The sequence below is a fragment of the Leucopleurus acutus genome, assembly GCF_964270905.1.
Source record: "Leucopleurus acutus genome assembly, chromosome: 11".
In the NCBI taxonomy this organism is placed as follows: domain Eukaryota; kingdom Metazoa; phylum Chordata; class Mammalia; order Artiodactyla; family Delphinidae; genus Leucopleurus; species Leucopleurus acutus.
Genome location: NC_139152.1, coordinates 4498590 through 4519598, shown reverse-complemented (window position 1 = coordinate 4519598; position 21009 = coordinate 4498590). Strand labels below are relative to the sequence as shown.

The window sequence follows — 21009 nt, the reverse complement described above, 5'->3', positions numbered from 1 at the left end:
TCCTTCAAAAAGTCTTCATCATCCTTAGGGGAGAAGTCCGACCTTGTTTTCCTAGTTTATAAACTAGGAAATGAGTGATGTGGCCCCGCTCAGCACAGGGCCTGGGGACTAAATCTCATCCCTCTGACTGATGGGAGATACAGAAATTCTTCTGATCGGGGACGCTTGCGGGGGTGAGTGTGTTCAGGACGGGTCCCAGAGGGAGGGGCCGGGGATGTCACGAACACGTGGGAAGGGAGTGAGGAGAGGAAGGGAAGGAAACGCACATATCTTTATACTCAGACTCCAGCTGCAAGAAGGTCCCGCTCCCGAGGGCAACCTACTCGCCAAGACAGCCCCATCGGCGGCAGGGGATGTGGCGCGAGAGGACTGCATCTCTCCAAAGGAAGAGCCTGGGGTCTGAGGGGACGCCATTCAGTGGGTGTCAAGAGAGGTGGGGCTAGGGTTCGTGGAGAGAGAAGAGGTGGAGGAATGGTTGCCATTTTGCAAAACTCAACAGATGCCTACAGCTGGGGGCCAGGCAGAGGGCTAACCTCAGGCTGGGCTCACTGGAGGCTGCGCTGGGACAGACGTGCCCTTGCCGACCAGGCAGGGAATGCGACCCTCGGAGCCCCGTGGGCACAGTCCTGCTAACAGGGCCTCAGCTGGCCTCCACGTTTCCAAGGCCAAGCGCTCTTATGTCAGTCTCTGCCACCCAGACAAGAAAGTACAAGTCCCCTCACCCCCTTCCATCCACGGGAAAGCACGCAGAGGTAAGTCTTACTGTTGTCCAAGTGGTTGGCCTTAATGATCTTCTCTGAATAGTCAGAAATACTGGAGCATTCAATCTAGGAAGGACACAGAGCAAAGGAGGAAGAATCACCGTATGTCCAGGGCCAGTGTAACAGCCGGAGGGGCAGAGGTCTGGAGGGGTGAGGTGACCCGCCCACAGCTGCACGGCTACTTCGTGGCAGATGAAAACCTAACCCGCGGCCCTCCCGACTCACGGGCTCTTCCGCTGGTCTGCCTTTGCCCCACCATGGAGGGCCCAGTCTCTGAGCTGGGAGATCTGGGAGGGGCTGGCAGGCCTCACTCTCCTGGCACAGTCACTGCCCTCCCGGGAGAGGAGGTGGGAGGCAGAGACCCCCAGAGTGGCTGTGAGCCTCCCTGAGGTCATCCTCCCACCCCCGGCCCTCCCTGGTTAAACGGCAGGGTCCAGGGGCTCAGGGCGTCTTAGGATCCTTCCCCACCCCACGGGCCGACGCCTGTTAACTCTCATCCCTTCCGCAGTCGCCACCTTTGAAAGAACTGGTTCTTTTGAATCTAGCAGTCTTTCCAGGCTCCCCAGATCTCCTAAGCAAAGGGCCAAGGTATTTGAGCAATTCGCTGACCATGCGCTGAGAGCAGGACCTTGCGCGAACAGCGGACCAAGCCCCAGCCTGGGGTTAGGAGGCCTGGGCCAGTCGGGGAGGCCAGGTTGCTGGAAACAGAGGGAGCCCCGCACCTGGAAGAGAAGGACGGGCAGCCCTGCCTAGCCTGGCTCAGCCCTGGGCTCCCGTCCCATTCCGGAGCTGAGCTGGGGCCTCAGAGACACCCTGGAAGGGAGGGTGGGGCGTTACAGGGGGTGTACGTCCTGCCCTGAGGCTCTGTGAGCGCCTTGGAAGGGGAGTCGGTCCCTTGGCCAGAAGCCCCCATCCTGGAGGGGAGGCCCTGTGAAGGAAGGAAGGCTGGCCCGTGGGGAGGGACAGTACCGTGAAGGACTTGACCTTGGGTGTCCGGGCTGGACCCGTACCCTCAACACGCACCTCAGGTGAGTACGTCATAGCTTTCCCGGTCAAGGCTACAACAGAGGTGTCTTGAGACAGGTCAGGGGTCCCAGAGACCCCCTCCAGCCAGGGCCCCGGTACCTTCCGGGTCAGGCATGGAGGAGGATGCTGTTCCTGCCGGGGCTTAGGGACAGGCACTGATGGGGGGACAGGGGGACTTGGAGGGCTCTAGTCAACCGGGAGCCAGGGGGGTCTCAGGACAGGCTGCGGGATGACCGAGCTACCGAAGCCCCACTGAAAGCTCCCCGCCAGCCTCTGTGCTGGGCTGTCCTGTGCACGGGCTGCGTGTTGTTTGACTGCAGTGTGCCTTGAATTTTGATCAAGATAGATTCCCATTTTCCAGCCCCAGACCCACTGCATTTTTCAAATGTCAGTCGGAAGCTCAGAGCTCTTCTTTTTCAGTTTCTTCCCAGCTCCGGAGCCTCCCAGCCCCCCGTCCTCAGGCTGTGTGCAGCTGCATTGTGGGAGCCTTCCCAGAAGGTCCACCACTACCACCTCTAGCTGGAGAGGCAACAGCGGCCAGAACAGCAGAATTAAATCTACCAACTTGCCTTTAAAGAACAGAGAGAGAAGCCCGTCTTGTTACCACCTAGGGCCCCGACTATACTAATAACTACTGAGCATTTGACTTACGCAGGCGCCTTTCTAAGCACTTGGCTTACATATTAAAATCACTCACTCCTCACAGTCACCCCGTGGGCAAGGTACTGTAATTATGCCCATTTTATAGATGGGGAAACCGAGGTACAGAAGAGAAGTGAATTGTCCAGATCACACTTCTCGGGAGTGGAATAGTGGAGATTCCAACCACAGCTCACAGGTGTAGCCACCCTGCCCTGCCACCACAGCCCACAGTAGGGCTAAGGACTCTAAGATAGTGATGATACCAAAATGGTTTCGGAAAAGTCAAAAGTCCTCCACAAATGTCAGCTATTCCGGGACAAGGCCAGGAGCAATGCCCAGGTGACAGGGAGCCCGGGAGCCTGCCCACCTCCTGAGAGCTATGTCTGACTTCCGTCTGGAGGGTGTGACCCCAGCAAGGAAGCGTCCCCGCAGAGGCCAGTGGAGGGAGTGGCATGCTCACCCCAAACACCTTCTTGGCCCCTGCTTTGGCAGCAAACATGGAGAGGATCCCAGTGCCGCTCCCCACGTCCAGTACGACCTTGTCCTTGAACACGTGCTTGTTGTGATACATGGAATTCCGGTAAGTGAGCGTCCGCACCTCGTCCTTCAGCATCTCCTGTATGGAAGGAAAGGTAGAGCTGATGTGTTCAGGGCACCTGGGCGCACACCTGTCAGGTCATGGGCCCAGGGCTGTCCCGACGAATTCCTCAGGGACCTCAGTTCTGTCACGGGGCAGAGCCACGGAAGAGGACAGCTGTGCCAGGGGCTCCCACATCAGTACACACAACGTCCTAAAACTCTGCCCCTTACAAGGCGAAAGAGCGCCTTGTGCCATTAAAGGAGAAACTCACGTCCAGACCTGGGAAAGCTCCAACTTAACAAAAACCCAAAGAAAGGAGCAATACAAACACAGCATGAGAGATTTAAGTTAGACCTGAAGCAGAACTTTCTGCCATCGTGAGAGAATTGTCGTGAAACAGGTTATTAAAGGAGGGTGTGTGTGTGTGTGTGTGTGTGTGTGTGTGTGTGTGTGTGTACTTTTTCTATTTGCTTGGTTTGTTTTGTTTTGTTTTTTTTGTGGTACGCGGGCCTCTCACTAGGTGGTGAACCCGAGGGGCTCCCAAACACGTGGCACCCACTCCACGTCAGCCTCAGTGCCGGGGCCGGCAGCGCCTGTTCTGGCAGCCAGAGAGGAGGTGCAAGAGGTTGGTAAGAGGGAGGCGACAGCCGGGGGCTGCATCCTGGCTCTGATGCTGCCTGGCTGTGTGGCTTCAGGCAGGTTACTTATCCTCTCTGTGCCTCCCTTAAGGGGACTGCAGTGTCCACTTCAGAGTGTCATTAAGAGCATCACAGGAGGGGACTTCCCTGGTGGCGCAGTGGTTAAGAATTCTCCTGCCAGTGCAGGGGACACAGGTTCGAGCCCTGGTCCGGGAAGATCCTACATGCCGCGAAGCAACTAGGCCCGTGCACCACAACTACTGAGCCTACGCTCTAGAGCCCGCAAGCCACAACTACTGAGCCCACTCGCCACAACTACTGAAGCCCGCGTGCTAGAGCCCATGCTCTGCAACAAGAAAAGCCACTGCGATGAGAAGCCCGTGCACCGCAATGAAGAGTAGCCCCCACTCGCCGCAACTAGAGAAAGCCCGCACGTAGCAACGAAGACCCAATGCAGCCAAAAATAAATAAATAGATATTTTTAAAAAGCTATGAATTTCCCTCTAAAGATTGCTTTAACTGCATTCCACAAATTCTCATATGTTGTATGTCTTAGTCACTTCAGTTGCTATAACAAATTACCATAGAGTGGGTGACTTAAACATGTATGTCTGGCAGTTCTGGAGAATGGGAAGTCCAAGATCAAGGTGCCAGCAGATCCAGTGTCTGGTGAGGACTTACTTCCTGGTTTGCCTTCTCCTTGTATCCTCACATGATGGAGAGCAGAGCAAGGAAGCAAGGCCTCTTATAAGGGCATTAATGCCATTCACAAAGGCTCCACCCTCATGACCTAATTACCTCGCCAAAGCCTCACCTTCTAACACCATCACATGGGGAGTTAGGATTTCAACACATGAGTCTTGGTGCGGGGGTGGGGGGAGGGGCACACAAACATCAGGTCCATAGCACTGTGCTTTCACTATCATTCAGTTGAGAATATTTTCTAATTTCTCTTGTGATTTCTGACCCTGTTCTCAGTTGTTGCCTAATTTCCAAATATTGGAGATTTTCTAGATAATTTACTGTTTACTGGTTTCTAAATTAATTCCATTATGACCAAGAAAGCATCCTCTACATGATTTCAGTCTTTTGAAACTTAATTGAGATGTGTTTATGGGCTAGCATATGATCTATCTTAGTGAATGTTCCCATGTGCACTTAACAAGAAAATGTGTATTCTGTACTCTGGGGATGCAATGTTGTATAAATGCCTACTACGCTGGGTTGTTTGATGGTGTTGTTCAGATTTTCTACATCCTTACTGTTTATTGTGTGTGTATCTGTTCTGTCAATCACCAAGAAAGAAGTGTTCAAAAATCTTCAACAGTGGGATGTATTTTTCTCCCTCTAGCTCTGGAGATGTTGCTTCATGTTTTTGAAGCTCTGTGCACACATGTGTGATGGCTTTGTAATCAGTCACCTTACCAGGTGGAGCTATATTTCCCAGAATTGTCTTTCTACTATGTCTCTAGTCAAGGTGGTTCATGAGGGAGATTCCCACGAGATTCAGAAGATACCAAGGAAGCAGGAAGCATTCTGTAGTTCACGTTTGTCACTGCTGATGGGTTGGTCCACCTTGTTGGCACGAAGCAGCAGCTGGGCTTACAATTGCTCTACCCTTGCCTTCAGCCTCTCTGACTCCTGAGCCAGGTGTGTGTGTGTTTAGCTCCAAGGTGAAACACTCCAGCCTCTATAGGATATGCTCCCCACCAAGGTCAAAGGCAATAGAATGGATGTGTGTTTCAGCCCGTCCTCATAGGGTTCAAGCTTGTGCTTATGAGTTGTAGCTACTCCTGATCTCCCCTTAGTTTGCATTCATAGTCGTTTCCTGGTTACCTACCCTGTAACCTACCTACTTCAAGCTTCAGCATCAGACATGGAGACAACAACCTTACACAACTGCATGAGCCAATTCCCTGCAATCCTGAACTGAACTTATACAGATGCTTCCATGGTTGAGCCCTGACCGATACAAAATTTCACACCAAGAATAGCTCCTATGGAGCAGAATCTAAGAATGGGTTCTCTGAATTGGTTCTGAGTTTTCTGGAATTGGTTTTCTGATCTGATTAGATTTAAAGGCACTAAGAAGTCTATTGCCATTGGTGAAGAGGGCACTGGTGAAATGGCAAAAGAGTTACTCAAGTTTTAGCCTTAGACACTGGTGACAAAGTTCCTACAGAAGGCAAGACTCCGGATGACCAAGTATTTGCCACCTTAGAACATTTTAGTCAAAGTAAGGAATGTAATGGGGTGGATTTGTTGGTTGGTTATTGCTAATTGTGCTAGAAAACTTAGAAAAAGAAAATGATGAGCTCAGGGATTTAAATTCCCAGCTCAAGGTCTTCATAGAGCACCTGAAAACTTCTATGACTTCTGGGGAAAAAAAAGAAAAGAAAAGGAAGAAAATAAAAGAAAGGAACAAAAACCTTATTTTCTTGCAGGGTCAAGATTTCTGAAAACCAAAGCCAAAGTCTAATCCTGCCTGAATTACAACACAAATTGAATTCCCATCCTTGCAAGGCCTCTTTTGTTAAAGTTGAGTCATCTGTTGGGAAAGAATAGGGTCCTGAAAATTGGAATAGGAACATACAGGCAGATTCTGATGAAGCTGGGACCTCAAGTCCCTAAATTACCGTATTCTCTGCCAGTAGAAACACCTTCTACCCCTGCCCAAGAAAGTTCATTTTCCTTTTCCTGAAGAGTCGTACTGGTGTCCTTTGAGGTAGTTGCTAGCCAGGTAATGTTAATACTCCTCAGGACCCATCCCCAAAAACCCCATAACTGGATTTGACTCCACGCAGACCCCAAAGAACAAGGCACAAAGAGTGACCCATGAGGAGGTGTGATACACACCAAAAGAACTGCATGATACTTCTAACATATAGATTAAAATATAGGGAATAGATGTGGGGATGTATAGTAAGGGTGAGGGATCAAGATGGAGGGAACATAAAGTTGGATTGAGCCGAGTCTATTGACATAGGTCCACTAAGCGAAGACTGTGGATTCACTGTTTTACCTCCAGGGTCTTGGAATGCCTCTAACAGTTGGCATGGTTGATTGACTGAAACATGGACCAAAAGTTAGTCTACACTAAATGAAGTGGAAATGCCAGAACTTCCTTGAGCTGCTGAAGAGGAAGGCATCCAAAGACTTCAGGAGACTGGAATGTTAAAATCCATCTGTCACATGAGACTCGCTCAGCAATGCCAGAGAACAGACCTCTCACCGCAGCTGTGAGGAAGAAGTTTATGAGGGAAGTCCAGTAGCCTTGAAGAGCTCTGTGTGCCCTTCTCTATAGATCAGAGATTACACTGGGAACTGAGATTCCTAGTTGCCACGGGAACAATATCCAGCTAGGATCTTGGGGTATCGGGGACCAAATTGTACTGTGTAATCGCCAAAGATGAGGTGGGCATGGCTACTGTAAAGGAGAGGAGAGCCAAAGCAGTATTCAGGGCAGTCGGGCTCACCAAGACCTACGGTGCTGGCCAGTTCATTAAAGTACCTCTAGAAAACAAACAGTGGAAAACACACTAAATTCTGACTTGATCTGTTTAAGCAGAAAAGTTATAGGTCTCATGAATGGAAGTCAGGCTCGAATCACCAAAACAGGGAGTCATGGCCCCTCAGTGGATTCCCAGACCTGAGCCAATTTATAGATGTAGGAGCCCTTAAAGGAAGGGGAGGCCATGTCACATGAGGAGAAACCCTGTTATGTTGACAAAAATGTGTACTGTTAATCTTTCTCCAAGTCTTCCCCAAGATGACCTGCAGGCATTTACCAGCATGTGTGCATTGGAGAAAGGAAAATAAACAGATTTTTGAGGATAGTTGGACACTGGCTCTGAACTATTGGAACACTAGCTCCATGAGACCCATTAATCCAGGGGACTAATTCCAGGAAACCCACATCCACATCCAATTTGCCGATTTGGGCTGTGCAGAAGAGAGATGGAGCTTGGAGAATGGCTACGGATCATCCTAAACGTAATCAGATGCTGACTACAACCGCAGAGGCTGTTTCAGATGTGGACTCATTGTTTGAGCAAATCAATCCAGAGGGTTGCTGGGGTTTTGTTTGTTTTGTCAATTTTAGACATCTATCCTCTGTATTTCTTCAAACATTTTCTTCTGTCCCATTCTTTCTCTTCTCCTCTGGAACTCCAATTACTCACATGTTTTACCACTTAATTCTGTCCCCAAAGTCACTGGGGCTCTGTTCACTTGTCAATTTTTTTCTCTCTATTCTTCAGTTTCAATGATTTCTCTTTCCCTGTCCTCGTGGTCATAGATATTTTCTTCTACGTATCCTGTTATTAATCCCATCCAGCGAATATTTGGTTTAGCTATTGCATTTTTCAGTTGTAGGACTTCAATTTCACCTATTATATCCATCTCCTCCTAGAAATTTTTTTAAATCGTATTTATTATAGTTATTTACAAATCTTTATTTAATCATTCCAACACCTGGGCTGTCTATAGATCTGTTTCTATTGACTGATTTTTCCCTTGACTATGAACCAAATTCTCTTGTTTCTTCACAGGTCTTATCATTTTTATTTTATGCCATAGATGGTATCCAAGGATCAATAGTGGTGAAGTTAGTCTGTTGCTGTTCTTTTTCCAGGAGGGAATAGCCTTTCTTTTGTTAGGCAGCTAGAATGATGGGCTGGTCAGTTCAATCCAATCAGGGGCTGAGCAGGTTTAGGAGTTGAGTAGGTTGGGATGCGGGACTTTAATTCCTGTATCAGGGCCTGGGGCCCCACAGGGGCTAAAAACATTTGTGTTTGCTTTTCAGCCCAGCACTACCTCCTGTGTTGCCCCAAGGCTTATGTCTTTGGTCATATTAGAAACTGAATAAGGTGAGGGTTTGGTTAAATTGAGTTCATGTCTGACTCTTAAGTACTTCGAAAGTGAGCTCAACCTCTCCCTCCAGAAGCTCTCTAGAACCAAACACTGCAAGACTGCTCGACATCAAAAGGACAAGGCCTCGGAACTGTGAGACCACAAGACTGCACGGTGTGAAATTGGTGCTCTGTAACGACAGAGCCCAACTCCTGCACACGAATCATAGCTCCGAAGTTTTGGAGCTCTCCGGCCAGCCCAGAACATCATTTAGCATTCCATGTCTCAATCTCTTCATCTAGAGAATGGGGTAAAAAGAGAAGCTATTTCATAGGGCTGTTGTCATGACTAAATAGGTAGAGTTAGTGTTACAAAAGTGCTACCTCTTGTTCTTTGTGAAAACGGTGACCTTTTCATCTCTGTGAAGAAATTGTTGAGGGTGAGTAAGGAACGGAGGCAGAATAATGACACAGGTTCAGAAATCTCTCAATCATACTCGTCGTTCAAAGTTCTCACTGCCTTTCCTGATGGAATGAGGTTGGCCCAGTATCTCTGCAGGTCCTGCTGCTGCTAAAAGGGATCCCCCCAAGGGGCCCCCTTTAATTCATTATCTTTCATCACTTCTTCGGCCCCCCTTTCCCTTCTTTAAGGCTCCAGCCCACAGGAGTTCATTCCGAAGGCACAAAGTTCTGGGGGCGGGGGAGAAGTTGTGGCTTAGCAAGGCTTCCCCTACTCACCCTGTTCAAAGAAAGTCTCTCCCCACCCTTCCTGTACCCCTGCTTTAATCACCCCTGAAGGAGAATAGCCCAAAGACGTCTCCAGACATTCAGCCAGGAGCATGCCACTCTTCAGTGACAACAATTCCCACCCCCAGCTGTGGGTGACTTTATCTGCTGCCCACTGAACACATGGCAGCACATTGACTAATTGCTGGGAAATGAGGCCCTGAAGAATCTATTTCCAAAAACCCTGCAGTAAGATTGTGCAAAGAAGATAGCTGGCCAGGAGTGGGCTCAGCGCCCAGGGCTGGGGGGCTGGGAACAGGGCCCCACTGGGGCGGATTCTCCTGGCAGCTGAGGCCCCATGCCCAAGGCTGACCGTTCAAGATGCCGAGAATTCAGAGCTAGGATCTCAGAGGCCGTGGGGCTGGGCCGCTCCCCTCTGTGCACAAGGACACATCTGTCACATCTGCTCCTGTCCAGGACTCCTTTCTTGTCACAGAGGCCCTGGTCCGGAATGCACAGGCCCCTGACCTCCGGAGGCTGAGCATGGAGTCATCGCAGGAGAGGCCATGGGATGCAAGAAGAAAAGCGTCCAGAAGCACCTCCTGCTGTGCTCTCCAGCTCCCTGCGCTGTCCCCCTGCCACTCGGCACTTCTTGTTTGCATTTATAGACTAAACCACCCCTATCCAGCCTGCACCATGTTTCCCAAACACTCACTGATCACCGTTAATCAGCGAGCTGGCAGTGCCGCTGCCCGCCCGTGTGAGCATCTTGTTAATGACGGGAAGAGGCTGCAAAGGGCCAGCTCGGCTCCGGATGGGATGGCGAGACGTGGGTCTTGTCCAGACTGCGGAAGCAAAGGCATCGCCACGAGCCGTCTGGCACGGAAAGGAGATCCCTTGTGTTTGACAACGAGAAATGAACAGGCCCTGTCTGCAGAGAACGACGGTAGGAGGCCATCTACCTGCCCTCACCTCCTTTTACAGCAGATGATCGTGGAGCCCAAACAGGCCAGAAGGGAAGCTCAGGGATGAAGGGAGGCCAGCTAGCTGCCCCAGCGTTAAAGACCTATGCATTTCCCCAGGAGCCAGGATCTAGGCCTGGCCCCCAGCAGCAGCAAGAAGGATTTAAGCTGGGTGATCAGAAGTACTTCCCAGTGCGAAGGGCTGCTAAAACTATTCTCGGACAGGTTACTAAGGAGAGAAATGAGATGGTGACCTGAAGATCCTTTACTCCAAGTTCATTAGCTCAGTCTGCACTGTGTTTGTGTATGTGCAGGAACAGGTCTGATTTTTCTAGCAATACATGAAATGGAGGGAGCCTGGTACATACTATATGTATCTGGTGACCCTGGGTATCTTCTCCCAGTGGAGATCAGACGCTCCGGATGCCCGGCCTTCGTGGGGACCAGGCAGTGCCTGAGTGATGAGCTGAGCTGCTGTTTCATCAAACCCAGACAAACCAGACAGTGTGCGGAGCGCCGGGGAGCCCCGTCCTGAAGGAATCATAGAGATGTAACAGCACCGGAGGGCACATCCTAGGTGCCTACGTGTGCTGCAGGGAGGGGTGGGAGGAATCAATGGGAGGGGGCTCTGCGGGGCTGGGGCCTGAGGACGGGAGGGCGGATGGGAGGGGCACACTGCCTTCGGCTGGTCCCTAATGGGGGTCCAGGCAGGCCCAAGGGGGGCATTTTAGGATCCCTGGAACTGCTGTCTCTTCCCAGCAATCTGCTCTGAGACAGGTGCCCAAGGACACAGGACTGTCCTTTAATTAGAGGCAGGGTCTTGAGGAGGGAAGCTCTTGAAAGCACCCTTCCTCCCTCCCAGACCTTCTCACCTCTCAGGCCTAGGACTGGGCTCCGTGCACCATCGCAACCCCACCCCAGTGGAAGCCACCGGAAGCTGCAGCCTCAGCTGCACAGGCCCCCCTGGGCCAGGCCCCCAGAACTAAACACAGGGCCCAGCCCCTCCCCTGCAGGCCCCAGGCTTAATCAATGCTCTGACCGGGAGAGCAGTCCTCAGGGGCCAAACTCCTCCACCCTCTGCCTCCATGGGAAATTGCAAAAGGACCAGCAGGAACAAAGCCGAAGTTTCCAGAAAGAAAGAAAGGCTGTATGGCCTGGAAATTAGGAGATGAAGCCCCGGGTCCCCCAAACGTGAAGGTTTCATTTCTAGCTCTGCGTGTATCAGCTCGTGACCTTGCACGGAAAGGAATCAGCAAAGATGAATGAAGGTTGATAAGATTCGTAAGGTCTTGTATCCTCATCTGTGAAATGGGGACAAATAATAATACCAACCTCACAGGGTTGACCTCAGGAATCAATGAGCCAGTGACATAAAAAGCTGGGAGCAATACCCAGTGTGGAGCAGACACTCAAAAACTCGTTGCCTGTTACTTAGTAAACACACTTCCGGCAATGCCGCATCACCGTTTGGATACAGGAAGGGTTCACAGAAGCATCTAATTGAAAGGGGAGCTTTGGGACTTGTTTTCAAAAAGCATTTGCATAGCAAGCAAGCTTTTGTTCCTTTCTCGATGTCGTCACACTGAGGGGATAACAGAAGTACCTTCTTCATAGAGCTCTTGGGAAATCAATGAAACGACACATACAATGTACTCAGAAGAGTGGCCAGCCCTGGGCAAGCACTCGGCTCGTGTCAGCTGTTCATCTGGGGTGAGGAAGTGCTGGAGATGGTGGGGAGGGAGGTAAAACTACTGTTGTGGCCCCCGCTGCAGCCAGGAAGCCTCTAGTCGGGTAGCTCTGTTCTGTTCTACAGCTAACATCAATCTTCCCTGCTATGGAAGAAGACGGCATTTAGACATAAGAATTTCCTGAGAATCAGTCAGGATGTCAGACAGAGCCAGGTTTCCAAGGAAGCCTGCTGACTCTTCCCTGGAAGTGCTCATTGGTCCAGGATGAACCTGAGGGCTCGTGCCTGACTGAGGACTGGACATGATGATGCCAGAAGGTCATTGTGGCCTTGGGACGCTAGCTGCAAAGCACCCGAGCTTCTGTAGCAAAGGACCAAGGACGTCCGGTCCTCCCGGACCTCCCAGGCTCAGGGTCAGGAAGAGGCGAGGGTGCTGGCCCGTAAAACAAGGACCACGGAAGCACCCCTGGCTCTCAGCTGAGGAACACCCAAACACGTGCTTTCACTTGCTCACCTGCTCCAAGCCTGGCCCTGAGCCCCCGCCTGTGGGGCCCCCGGGATGGAGACAGGGCCAGGGCCCTCGAGCGACGGGGAGAACTCCCTTCATGACAGCAGAGAGCTGCACACATGATGCTGTCCAAGGAGACGGGGCAGCCACAGCGGAACTGGGGTTGCCTCGCTCGGCCACCAACACAGGATGCTTTACCTCGTGGATCCCAAAGTGCGCGTAGGAGTCGAAGTAATAGTCCCTCGAGGTCATCTCCTCCGGGTTCAGCAGCTTGGACATCTTGCCCCGTCCCGGGCAGCTGGGCTGAGTGGACACATGGTGGACACACTGCACAGGCTTGGCTGGGACGACGGGCTGCGGGGGCTGCGAGGGTGGGCTGCTCACCTGCGGGGAAGAGAAGGGGCAGGTGTGAACAGCACCCATGAGGTCCTGCCCTCTGAGACTCTACCCTCCCTCCTTCCCGCTCCCGCCCCGCCCCAAGCCGGCTCCAATCAGCCCCAGCAGCCCCAGCGAAGGGGCAATGGTGTCCCCAAGCTGTTGGCTGTGCTGTGTGGGATGGTGGTGTGCTACCCAGGAGCCCAACCAACCTGAATATAACCCAGTTCCGTCTCCTACTAGTGGGTGACCTGAGCAGATCTGGGCCTCAGTTGGCCTATCTGTTAAATGGGGACAATAATACCATCTCTTAGAGGCGAATAAAGGGAAAGACGTAATGGCATCACACAGCATCCCAGAGCAGAGTGGCTGGAGTATGGATTCCAGTGCCAGCCCCCCGAAACGTGAATCCCAGCCCCGCCACTCGCAGCCACACAACCTTGGACAGAGTTATTCACCTCTTGGTGCCTCAGTTTCCCCAACTCTAAAACGGGAATAAAATGGTCCACACGTCCTAGAGTCATCCTGAGTGTTAGACAAGTTGGTGCCTGGAAAGTGCTTAGAAAAGGGCCCAGCGCATCGTGAGTCTGAGTTCTTAAAATGAGTCCCACCTGCGTCCTTAGGCAGCTCAAGCCCCTGGACTTCTCCCCACCCCGCAAGCAGCACCTGGCCCCCAAAATGCAGGTCTCTTAGGTTCTGGTTTCTCACACCTGTTGTCTTGCTGCTCCACCATTCCCAGTTTCTGATTCACAGTTTTACTCTGAACATCAGCAGAAGTTTCCTCTGAAATGCAAGTGCCCACACTGACAGCCAGCCTCCTGCCAGTGCACTGCCCTTTCCTGGGTTCCCCGACCCTGACAGCCAGCTCAGCTCCACACACCACAGCTGCTGCCCGGCACTGACCAGCGCTTCCTCCTCCACGGGCTAACGGGAGGACAGAGGAGGAGATGGACGCCCAGAGGCTCAGAGTTCACTGCAGAAGCATTGTTCTGCCGGGAGAAGAAACACCTTTCCCTGAAGTGTAGGAAATCCAGATGTGCACGGCACAGCAAAGGCCTCAAAAGGGGCAGAATTCTGAACAATCTATTTTCAGTGATGAGTTAATATTTGTAAAGGGTTTAGAACAGTTTCTGGCATATAGTAAGTGCTCTATTATTGTTATTCTCATTAGTAGTAGCAGCAGTACTCAGAGTACATTAACATCTCCCTATTCTATGCCTCAGTTTTCTCATCTGTAAGCTGGGTCAATGCAGACTTACTATCTCCTTTCTAGCAAGGGAAACAGGGAGGTCCTAGAGCAAGATCAAGAAATCCGAGTCCATCCCCTCCATCATGCCCAGAGTCCCAGGCTGGAGGGGAGCAAGCTGGGGAGGGTGGGGTGATGGTCCTGTTTTCCTGGTGTATCTAGGCTACAGCCTCTGGGAAATAGGCAGACTTCCCAGTTTAGCAACATCAGGTTTCAGGTCGGCACGATGCCGGGCTGTCTGGCAGCAGAGGCAACGGGCTGCCTCATTAGAATGCAGCAGGTGTGCCCACCCTCCACTTGGGATGTTGGTCACGGTCTCCAGGAGGCTAAAAATAGACTGTCAATTGCACACTCCCGTGCTGGCTGCAGTCACCTCTAAAGCTGGAGGAGGCTCTGTGCGTGAAGCTCACCCCAATCATCACTCCATTTAAATATATTAAGGAGAGAGAAAGGCCCAGCTGGACCAGGCTCTTGCATGGTCAAGGTCACAGGGGCCTCCTGCACCCCTGAGCTCCACTCAACCCTGAGTTCAAGGTCCCTTTCATGGGGTCCCCTGAGATTCTTTCGACGGTGCCAACTTACGAAGTGCCCACCACACACCATGCATCACGCGTCACGCGTGGCATCACGAGGCAAAGATGGATGGATTCAGGGTCCGTTCACCTCAATAACCACCGGTCACGGGGACAAAGAGGTGACTGTGAACCAGGCCCTGGGGCCGGAGGCTGTCAGCCCAGTTCGGCCTCCCGCAGAGGGGGACGTACGCTCTGCCAAGCGGCTAGCAGGGTGCCCTGTCCCAGGAGGCTGGGCCTGAGGTGGGGAGCAGCAGTGGAGTATGGTCCCCAGGCATCACCACCTGGGCTGGTGCTCCTTATTCCACAGATACCCACTGAACGGCGGCGGCTGTGAGTGCTGTATCGTCCCGTGGAAGAAACAGACGTGTGGGAACCGCGCCCTCAAAGGACGCTGTCTGGTGGAAGCGGAAGACCCCGAGTCTCCACTGGATGACGGAGAAAGATTTGTTTTACAAGAGAAGGTCAAGCAGGTTGCTCTGGGGGTTCAAAGGAGAGACTAGTCACTTCAGTGAGAGAATCAGAGAGGCCCGGGATTGCTGGGAGCTTTCTCCACAGATTGTGGTGGGGGCGACAGCGGGAGGGAGCTCTTGGAGGGTGTGGCTTCCGCAACCAGGAAAAGTGTGGAACAGCAGTGAGTGTTCCTGGGGAACTCGGCCCAGATAGTGGGAGATGGGGCTGTCAGAGATTACAGCCAGGCTACGAGGTTGTATTGATTTATTTATTTATTTTACTTATTTATTTTAATTTTTTTTTTTTTTTTTTTTTTTTTTTTTTTTTTTGCGGTACGCGGGCCTCTCACTGCTGTGGCCTCTCCCGATGCGGAGCACAGGCTCCGGACACGCAGGCTCAGCGGCCATGGCTCACGGGCCCAGCCGCTCCGCGGCATGTGGGATCTTCCCGGACTGGGGCGCGAACCCGCGTCCCCTGCATCGGCAGGCAGACTCCCAACCACTGCGCCACCGAGGGAAGCCCCGAGGTTGTATTTAAATACGAGACGACGGGGAGCTGTTGGCAGTTTGTAACCAGGGAGTTCTAGGCTTGAGCTCTAGTTGGGGAAAATTGATGCGCTGGTAGCCTGCAGGAGGGGCAAGGGGGAAGGAAGAGGGGGGCACTCGGGCTGGGGAGGCAAGGTATGACCTCTGAGGCCTCTGGTTCCAAAGTCCAGTCAAGAGATAACGAGCCGCTGTGGTGTCAGAAGGGCTGCCTGCAAGAGAACTAGCAGAAATAGACCCACAGGAGTTGGCAACTGGCGGAACGGAGGGGAGAAGAGAGAAGCTGGAATCAGAGATGACTTCAACATTTCAAGCCTGGGTGGCTACGAAAGTGGTGGTGACATTAACAGGAATGAGTGAGTCAGCAGGAAGAGCCATGTGGGGCGGGGGGAAATAATGAACTTCGGTTTGGCTCTGAGAAGTTGGACGTGTCATTGCATCATATAAGGAAAGATGTCTGGCCGGCAGGCAGTGATGCCGTCCCAGCCGGTAAATACCATAAACACAGCCGAAAGGTCAACGGTAAAGTGAGAAGCACATCTCTAACATACATGGCAGACACAGGTTAATAACCTTAATATGGAGAGAGCCCTGACAAGCCAGTCCAATTTGACACTGGACAGAGGATCTTACAGTCAATTCACATGAGGCTAAACGCAAACGGCAAATTAACGAGCTGCAAATGTATTAACCTCTCTAGAAATCGGGTAACTTCAAATGAACACAGAAAGTTATAACTTTTAAATATCAAATAAGCTCAAACCTCCCCCTTCCAAAAAGACTAAAACTGCATTTGTAATGGTTGCAGAAAAGTAGGTGCTGACATATACCTTTAGTGAGACTTCTGGGAAACTAGTTTGACGAAATGCACTGAAAAGCACAAATCCTTTAACCCAGCCATTCCATTTTTGGGAATTTATCCTAAAGAAAGGATCGTGGATAATCTTGAGCACGTAGCTGTACGAATTTTGTGACGACACTATTCGTCATGGCAGAAAATAAAGAGTCAACCTGGGGGTTCCATGAAACAGAACCAATTGTACAAACTACGGGGCGTCCACACTGGAGGCTACACAGCCACTTCAAATGTCGCAGAAGAGTGTTTAATGACAGAAACGTGATCGTGACAAACTGTGGGTTGAGGAGAACCAGTGGGAGATGAGTACACAGTGTGATCGCATTTTTAGAATTAAAACGTTTTCATGCCTGTGACTGAGGAGGGGAAGGCACTGGGATGGGCCGCAATTGTCACGGTGCTTGTTCACGGGGCTGTGAACACTGCACACTTTCCTTCCTTGTGCTTGTTATATATATATTTTAAATGTATGCCACTAACAAGTACTACATTTGTAAACAGCCAAAAGTAGAAATTTGGAAATGTGATCCCAGACCTCGGACAGGAAACTGAGGCTGGCTCTCTGGATTTGGAAACCATCTGCAGAGCGGAGCTGAGGGGTTCACTTGGGAGAGACCCCCAGAGAGGGGGTAGAGGGAGTGAGGATGGGGCAGGGAGAGAAGCAGGAAGCATCCTTCTCTGAGGACCTTGGAGGTACCAGGGGACCTGGGGGGAGAGGCTTGGGAGGACGTGTCCTCATGCCTCCAGTTCTGTGACTGCCCCTCCTCTGAAGATGTGTGACCCAGGCGTTGTACTCCAGTGACCAGATGAGGGCACTAAAACAAAGCCAACCTTTTTCTAGCCTCATGTGTCCAGAGGACGCTGTGTTCAGGAAGTTGTGCAGTCACCTCTAAAGCTGGAGGAGGCTCTGTGCGTGAAGCTCACCCCAATCTCGACTCCATTTAAATACATTAAAGATAGAAAAAGTCCCAGCTGGACCAGGCTGTTGCACGGTCAAGGTCACAGGGGCCTCCTGCACCCCTGAGCTCCATTCAGCTCTGAGTCCAAGGTCCCTTCCACGGGGTCCCCTGAGACTCTTTGTCTGGTTCTGGTAACATATCCACATGGTTGTCTCCAGCCTTGGCCTGCCCTGTCCTGCTCTCCCCCTTCCTCCCCAGGGCCCAGGGCTCAAGGCGCTGCTCTGGTGGAAAACCTCCTGCTGCTGCCTGCCCCTCAATCCGCTCAGGGTCACCTTCCACTGAGAGGATTTGTGACTTTGTCTTCTATTCTTAGTACCAACTGCTGATCAGGACTCTTCAGATGCTGTGTCCTGCCCCCAGGCCTGGCCTTTCCCAGGGCATCTTCAGCACAGTTTCTCCCCAGTACTTCACCTGCGATTTCCCCGGTCCACCCCATCCCACTGCAGCAAACAGGCCCAGGCTCCTAAATGCTGAGATAAGATAAAAGGCTATGGAAACACCAAAGCTGGAGACGGGAGGATGGCTCCCTGCCGAAGAGGCGTCCAGCTGGTCCTCAAAGGGTGGGTGGGATTTCCATGGGCAGGGCTGGGGATTCAGGGACAGAATTTTTTTACCTAATCCCACTTGCACGTAAAAATGAGGGTAGATGATGATGATGATGATGATGATGATGATATGATGATGATGGTGGTGATGGTGATGATGGTGATGATGATGATGATGGTGATGGTGGTAAAGATGATGATGATGGTGGTGGTGATGATTATGGTGATGATAAAGATGATGATGATGATGATGGTGATGATGGTGATGGTGATGGTGATGATGATGGTGGTGATGATGATGATGGTGATGATGGTAATGATGATGATGGTGGTGATAGTGGTAAAGATGATGATGATGGTGGTGATGATAATGATGATGATGGTGATGATGGTGGTGATGGTGGTGATGATGGTGGTGATGATGATGATGGTGATGATGGTGGTGATGATGATGATGATGGTGATGATAAAGATGATGATGGTGATGATGATGATGATGGTGGTGATGGTGATGATGATGGTGATGATGGTGATGATGATGATGATGATGGTGGTGATGATGGTAATGATGATGATGATGGTGGTGATGATGATGGTGGTGGTGGTGATGATGATGATGATGGTGATGATGATGGTGATGATGGTGGTGATGATGATGATGGTGATGGTGATGATGATGATGATGATGGTGATGATAAAGATGATGATGGTGGTGATGATGGTGATGATGATGGTGATGATGGTAAAGATGATGGTGATGATGGTGATGGTGATGGTGATGATCCCTAACAGTGACTGAGGGCCCACTGAGTGCCAGGCACTGTGCTAAACAGTTCACAAATATTATCTCATAAAAGCCTAATAATAAGTGAGGTACTGAAATTTACAGGTGGAGAAACTGAAGCTCAAAACTTCAGTCAGTTGCTAAGCCCAGAGCTAGCAAGTAACAGAGCCAAGACACGAACCATTTATTATCTGACAGCAAAGCTGTGCTCTTGAGCCTGACACCGTGGCTGGACCAGTTCAGTCCCACCAAGCCTGACAGCTTCTGCTGGGAGCCAGGCCCTGTGCTCAGAAGTGGGTGGCAAAGCAAGGCCAGGCAGGAAGCCCAGCCCTGGGAGGGGAGAATGAAGGCCAAAGGCAATGTGGACAATGCCTCGGTGGAGGTTGGCACAGGTAGGCACCTCGCCAAGGTGACTGAGTTCCAAGGGGAGCAGACAGTGGGCTCCAGTCTGTAGGAGAAGCTGAGGTCCACATGAGGAAGGGAAGGTGTCTGGGGTCACGTGGGCAAATCTAGAACTGGGACCTCTAAGAAGATAGGGGAGGGGATGGGGAGAGGAAGGAGAGGCTTTGAGGGGGGAGAGGAGTGCGGGAGACCCGAGGGGAAGGCAGACGGCCGGGGGCGGAGAGCAGCCAGCGCTTTCTGCACCAGGCAGCCGAAGCCACCCCAAGCCCATTGGGCTATAAATGGCAGTCCCTGGCACCGGCCCAAGCTGTACAGATGATTTTCCCGAGAACAAAAGGCGCCCCTGAAGGAGCCGAATCCTGCTCTGTCTCCAAATGTCAAGACAGCTTTCGCTAACCTGAGTCTGTCCTCAGCACCGGCCTGCCATGCTGAGGTCCCGCAGAGGGACAGAAAGGGGCCTGCAGGGGGTAGCGGGGGCCGCAGCGGGAGCAGAGGAGGGCATGGGAGCAGGGGGGCTCCCGGCCCGGGTCTCACTGCATGTTCCTTCCCAGCTGTCTTCAGTCTCCCCACCCAGCCTGGGATCACCCTTTTCTCCCATCTTGACCGTGGTCCATGCCGTCGGTAGTGACCTGAGCTAGATCTTCTAGCACCATCTGTCTGCCTCTAGGTAGGGGCCGGAGTGCAGCTGAAGGGGGAACGTTCTAAGGGTGGGTGTCGGGCAGCAGCAAGGCAGGCATGGCTGTGTCGGGCACCTGGGACTCTCCTGTCCCCCATGACCACACCACAGATACAAAGCTTTCATGCCTGCCTTTGGCCAGAGATGGGCCTGGTTCCACCGTCCCATCCACTCTCCTGCACCCGTGTTTCCTATCACCTGGGCTGAGAGAGGAGCTTTCAGCAAAGCAGCCTTGCAGTCAGCCTCCCCAGAAGGAAGCACGGTGCTGGAGCAGATGCCACGACCTGGCTCACTGCTCTTCCCCCTGGGGGTCGGAAGCCTGCACGACTCGGGGACGGGGAGAAGGGTCTAGACACCGCTGGTCCTACAAGCTGGAGCTGTCTCCCCGTGCATCGCTCCCAGGCTTGGTCATTTGTCAACTGTCACCCTCATGCGCCCCTCTAGCGTTGGCTTTTTAAAGGCACAGACTCTCTCTAGAGCCCCCTGTGGCGAGGCCAGACACTGATGCATGTCACAGAGCGTCAGCTGCTGTCACCAGCTGGCGTCTCTCTATTATACTGTGTCCCTGAATCTAACTCTGGCATCTCAGCAGAGCCCGCCCTCACATGCTTTTTCATTACTTCAGACTCAAGCCCCTTCCAAGGCTGTGCTCCCTGGAAGCCTCTTCCCCCGGGTCCTGCCACGCACCTTTCTCAGTTCTCACCCTCCCTCTTTCCCTAGGGCTCACAGAGGGGCCTCCTGCCGTGGCTCTCGCTGGTGGTCCCCACACCTCTAGCATCAGCATCACCTGGGGGCTTGTAAGAAATGCATGTTCCCGGGCCTCGCTGGCAACACTAAATCAGACTCTCTGGGGTGGAGCCCAGCAATCTATTCCAACACAGGCCCACACACGTGATTCCGCTGCATCCCAGAGACTGAGAATGGCTCGTCTGGAATTGCGTTTTTCCGCACTGTTTCCCACAGAACAGACACTCCTGGAACAACGGGTTCTGTGGTCAAGTGAGTTTGGGCCAAAAAAAAGCTGAAGAGATTTCTTTTCTTTTCCAGCTTTCTTGAGATAAAATTGACATATATCATTGCGTAAGTTGAAGGCATACAATGTCATGATTTGATATATGTGTATACTACAAAATATAAAGAGATTTCTTAATTGCAATCCTTTTAAGGCTTTAATTTGCTAAAATGAATCGTGAATCTCCAGGAGGGAATGAGGGTGTCT

The 21009-nt window shown here is 51.8% G+C and overlaps 1 protein-coding gene across 1 annotated transcript in view; it reads right to left on the bottom strand.

The window, feature by feature from the left end:
* The window catches only part of PRMT8 (protein arginine methyltransferase 8), a gene marked incomplete at both ends in the record, with an annotated part of 80136 nt that overhangs the window by 35111 nt on the left and 24016 nt on the right, over positions 1-21009 (bottom strand). The window contains 3 exons of the mRNA XM_082850864.1: positions 764-827; positions 2890-3045; positions 12579-12764. Coding sequence (XP_082706990.1) covers positions 764-827; positions 2890-3045; positions 12579-12764 — 406 coding nt within the window. The remainder of the gene's footprint in view (positions 1-763; positions 828-2889; positions 3046-12578; positions 12765-21009) is intronic.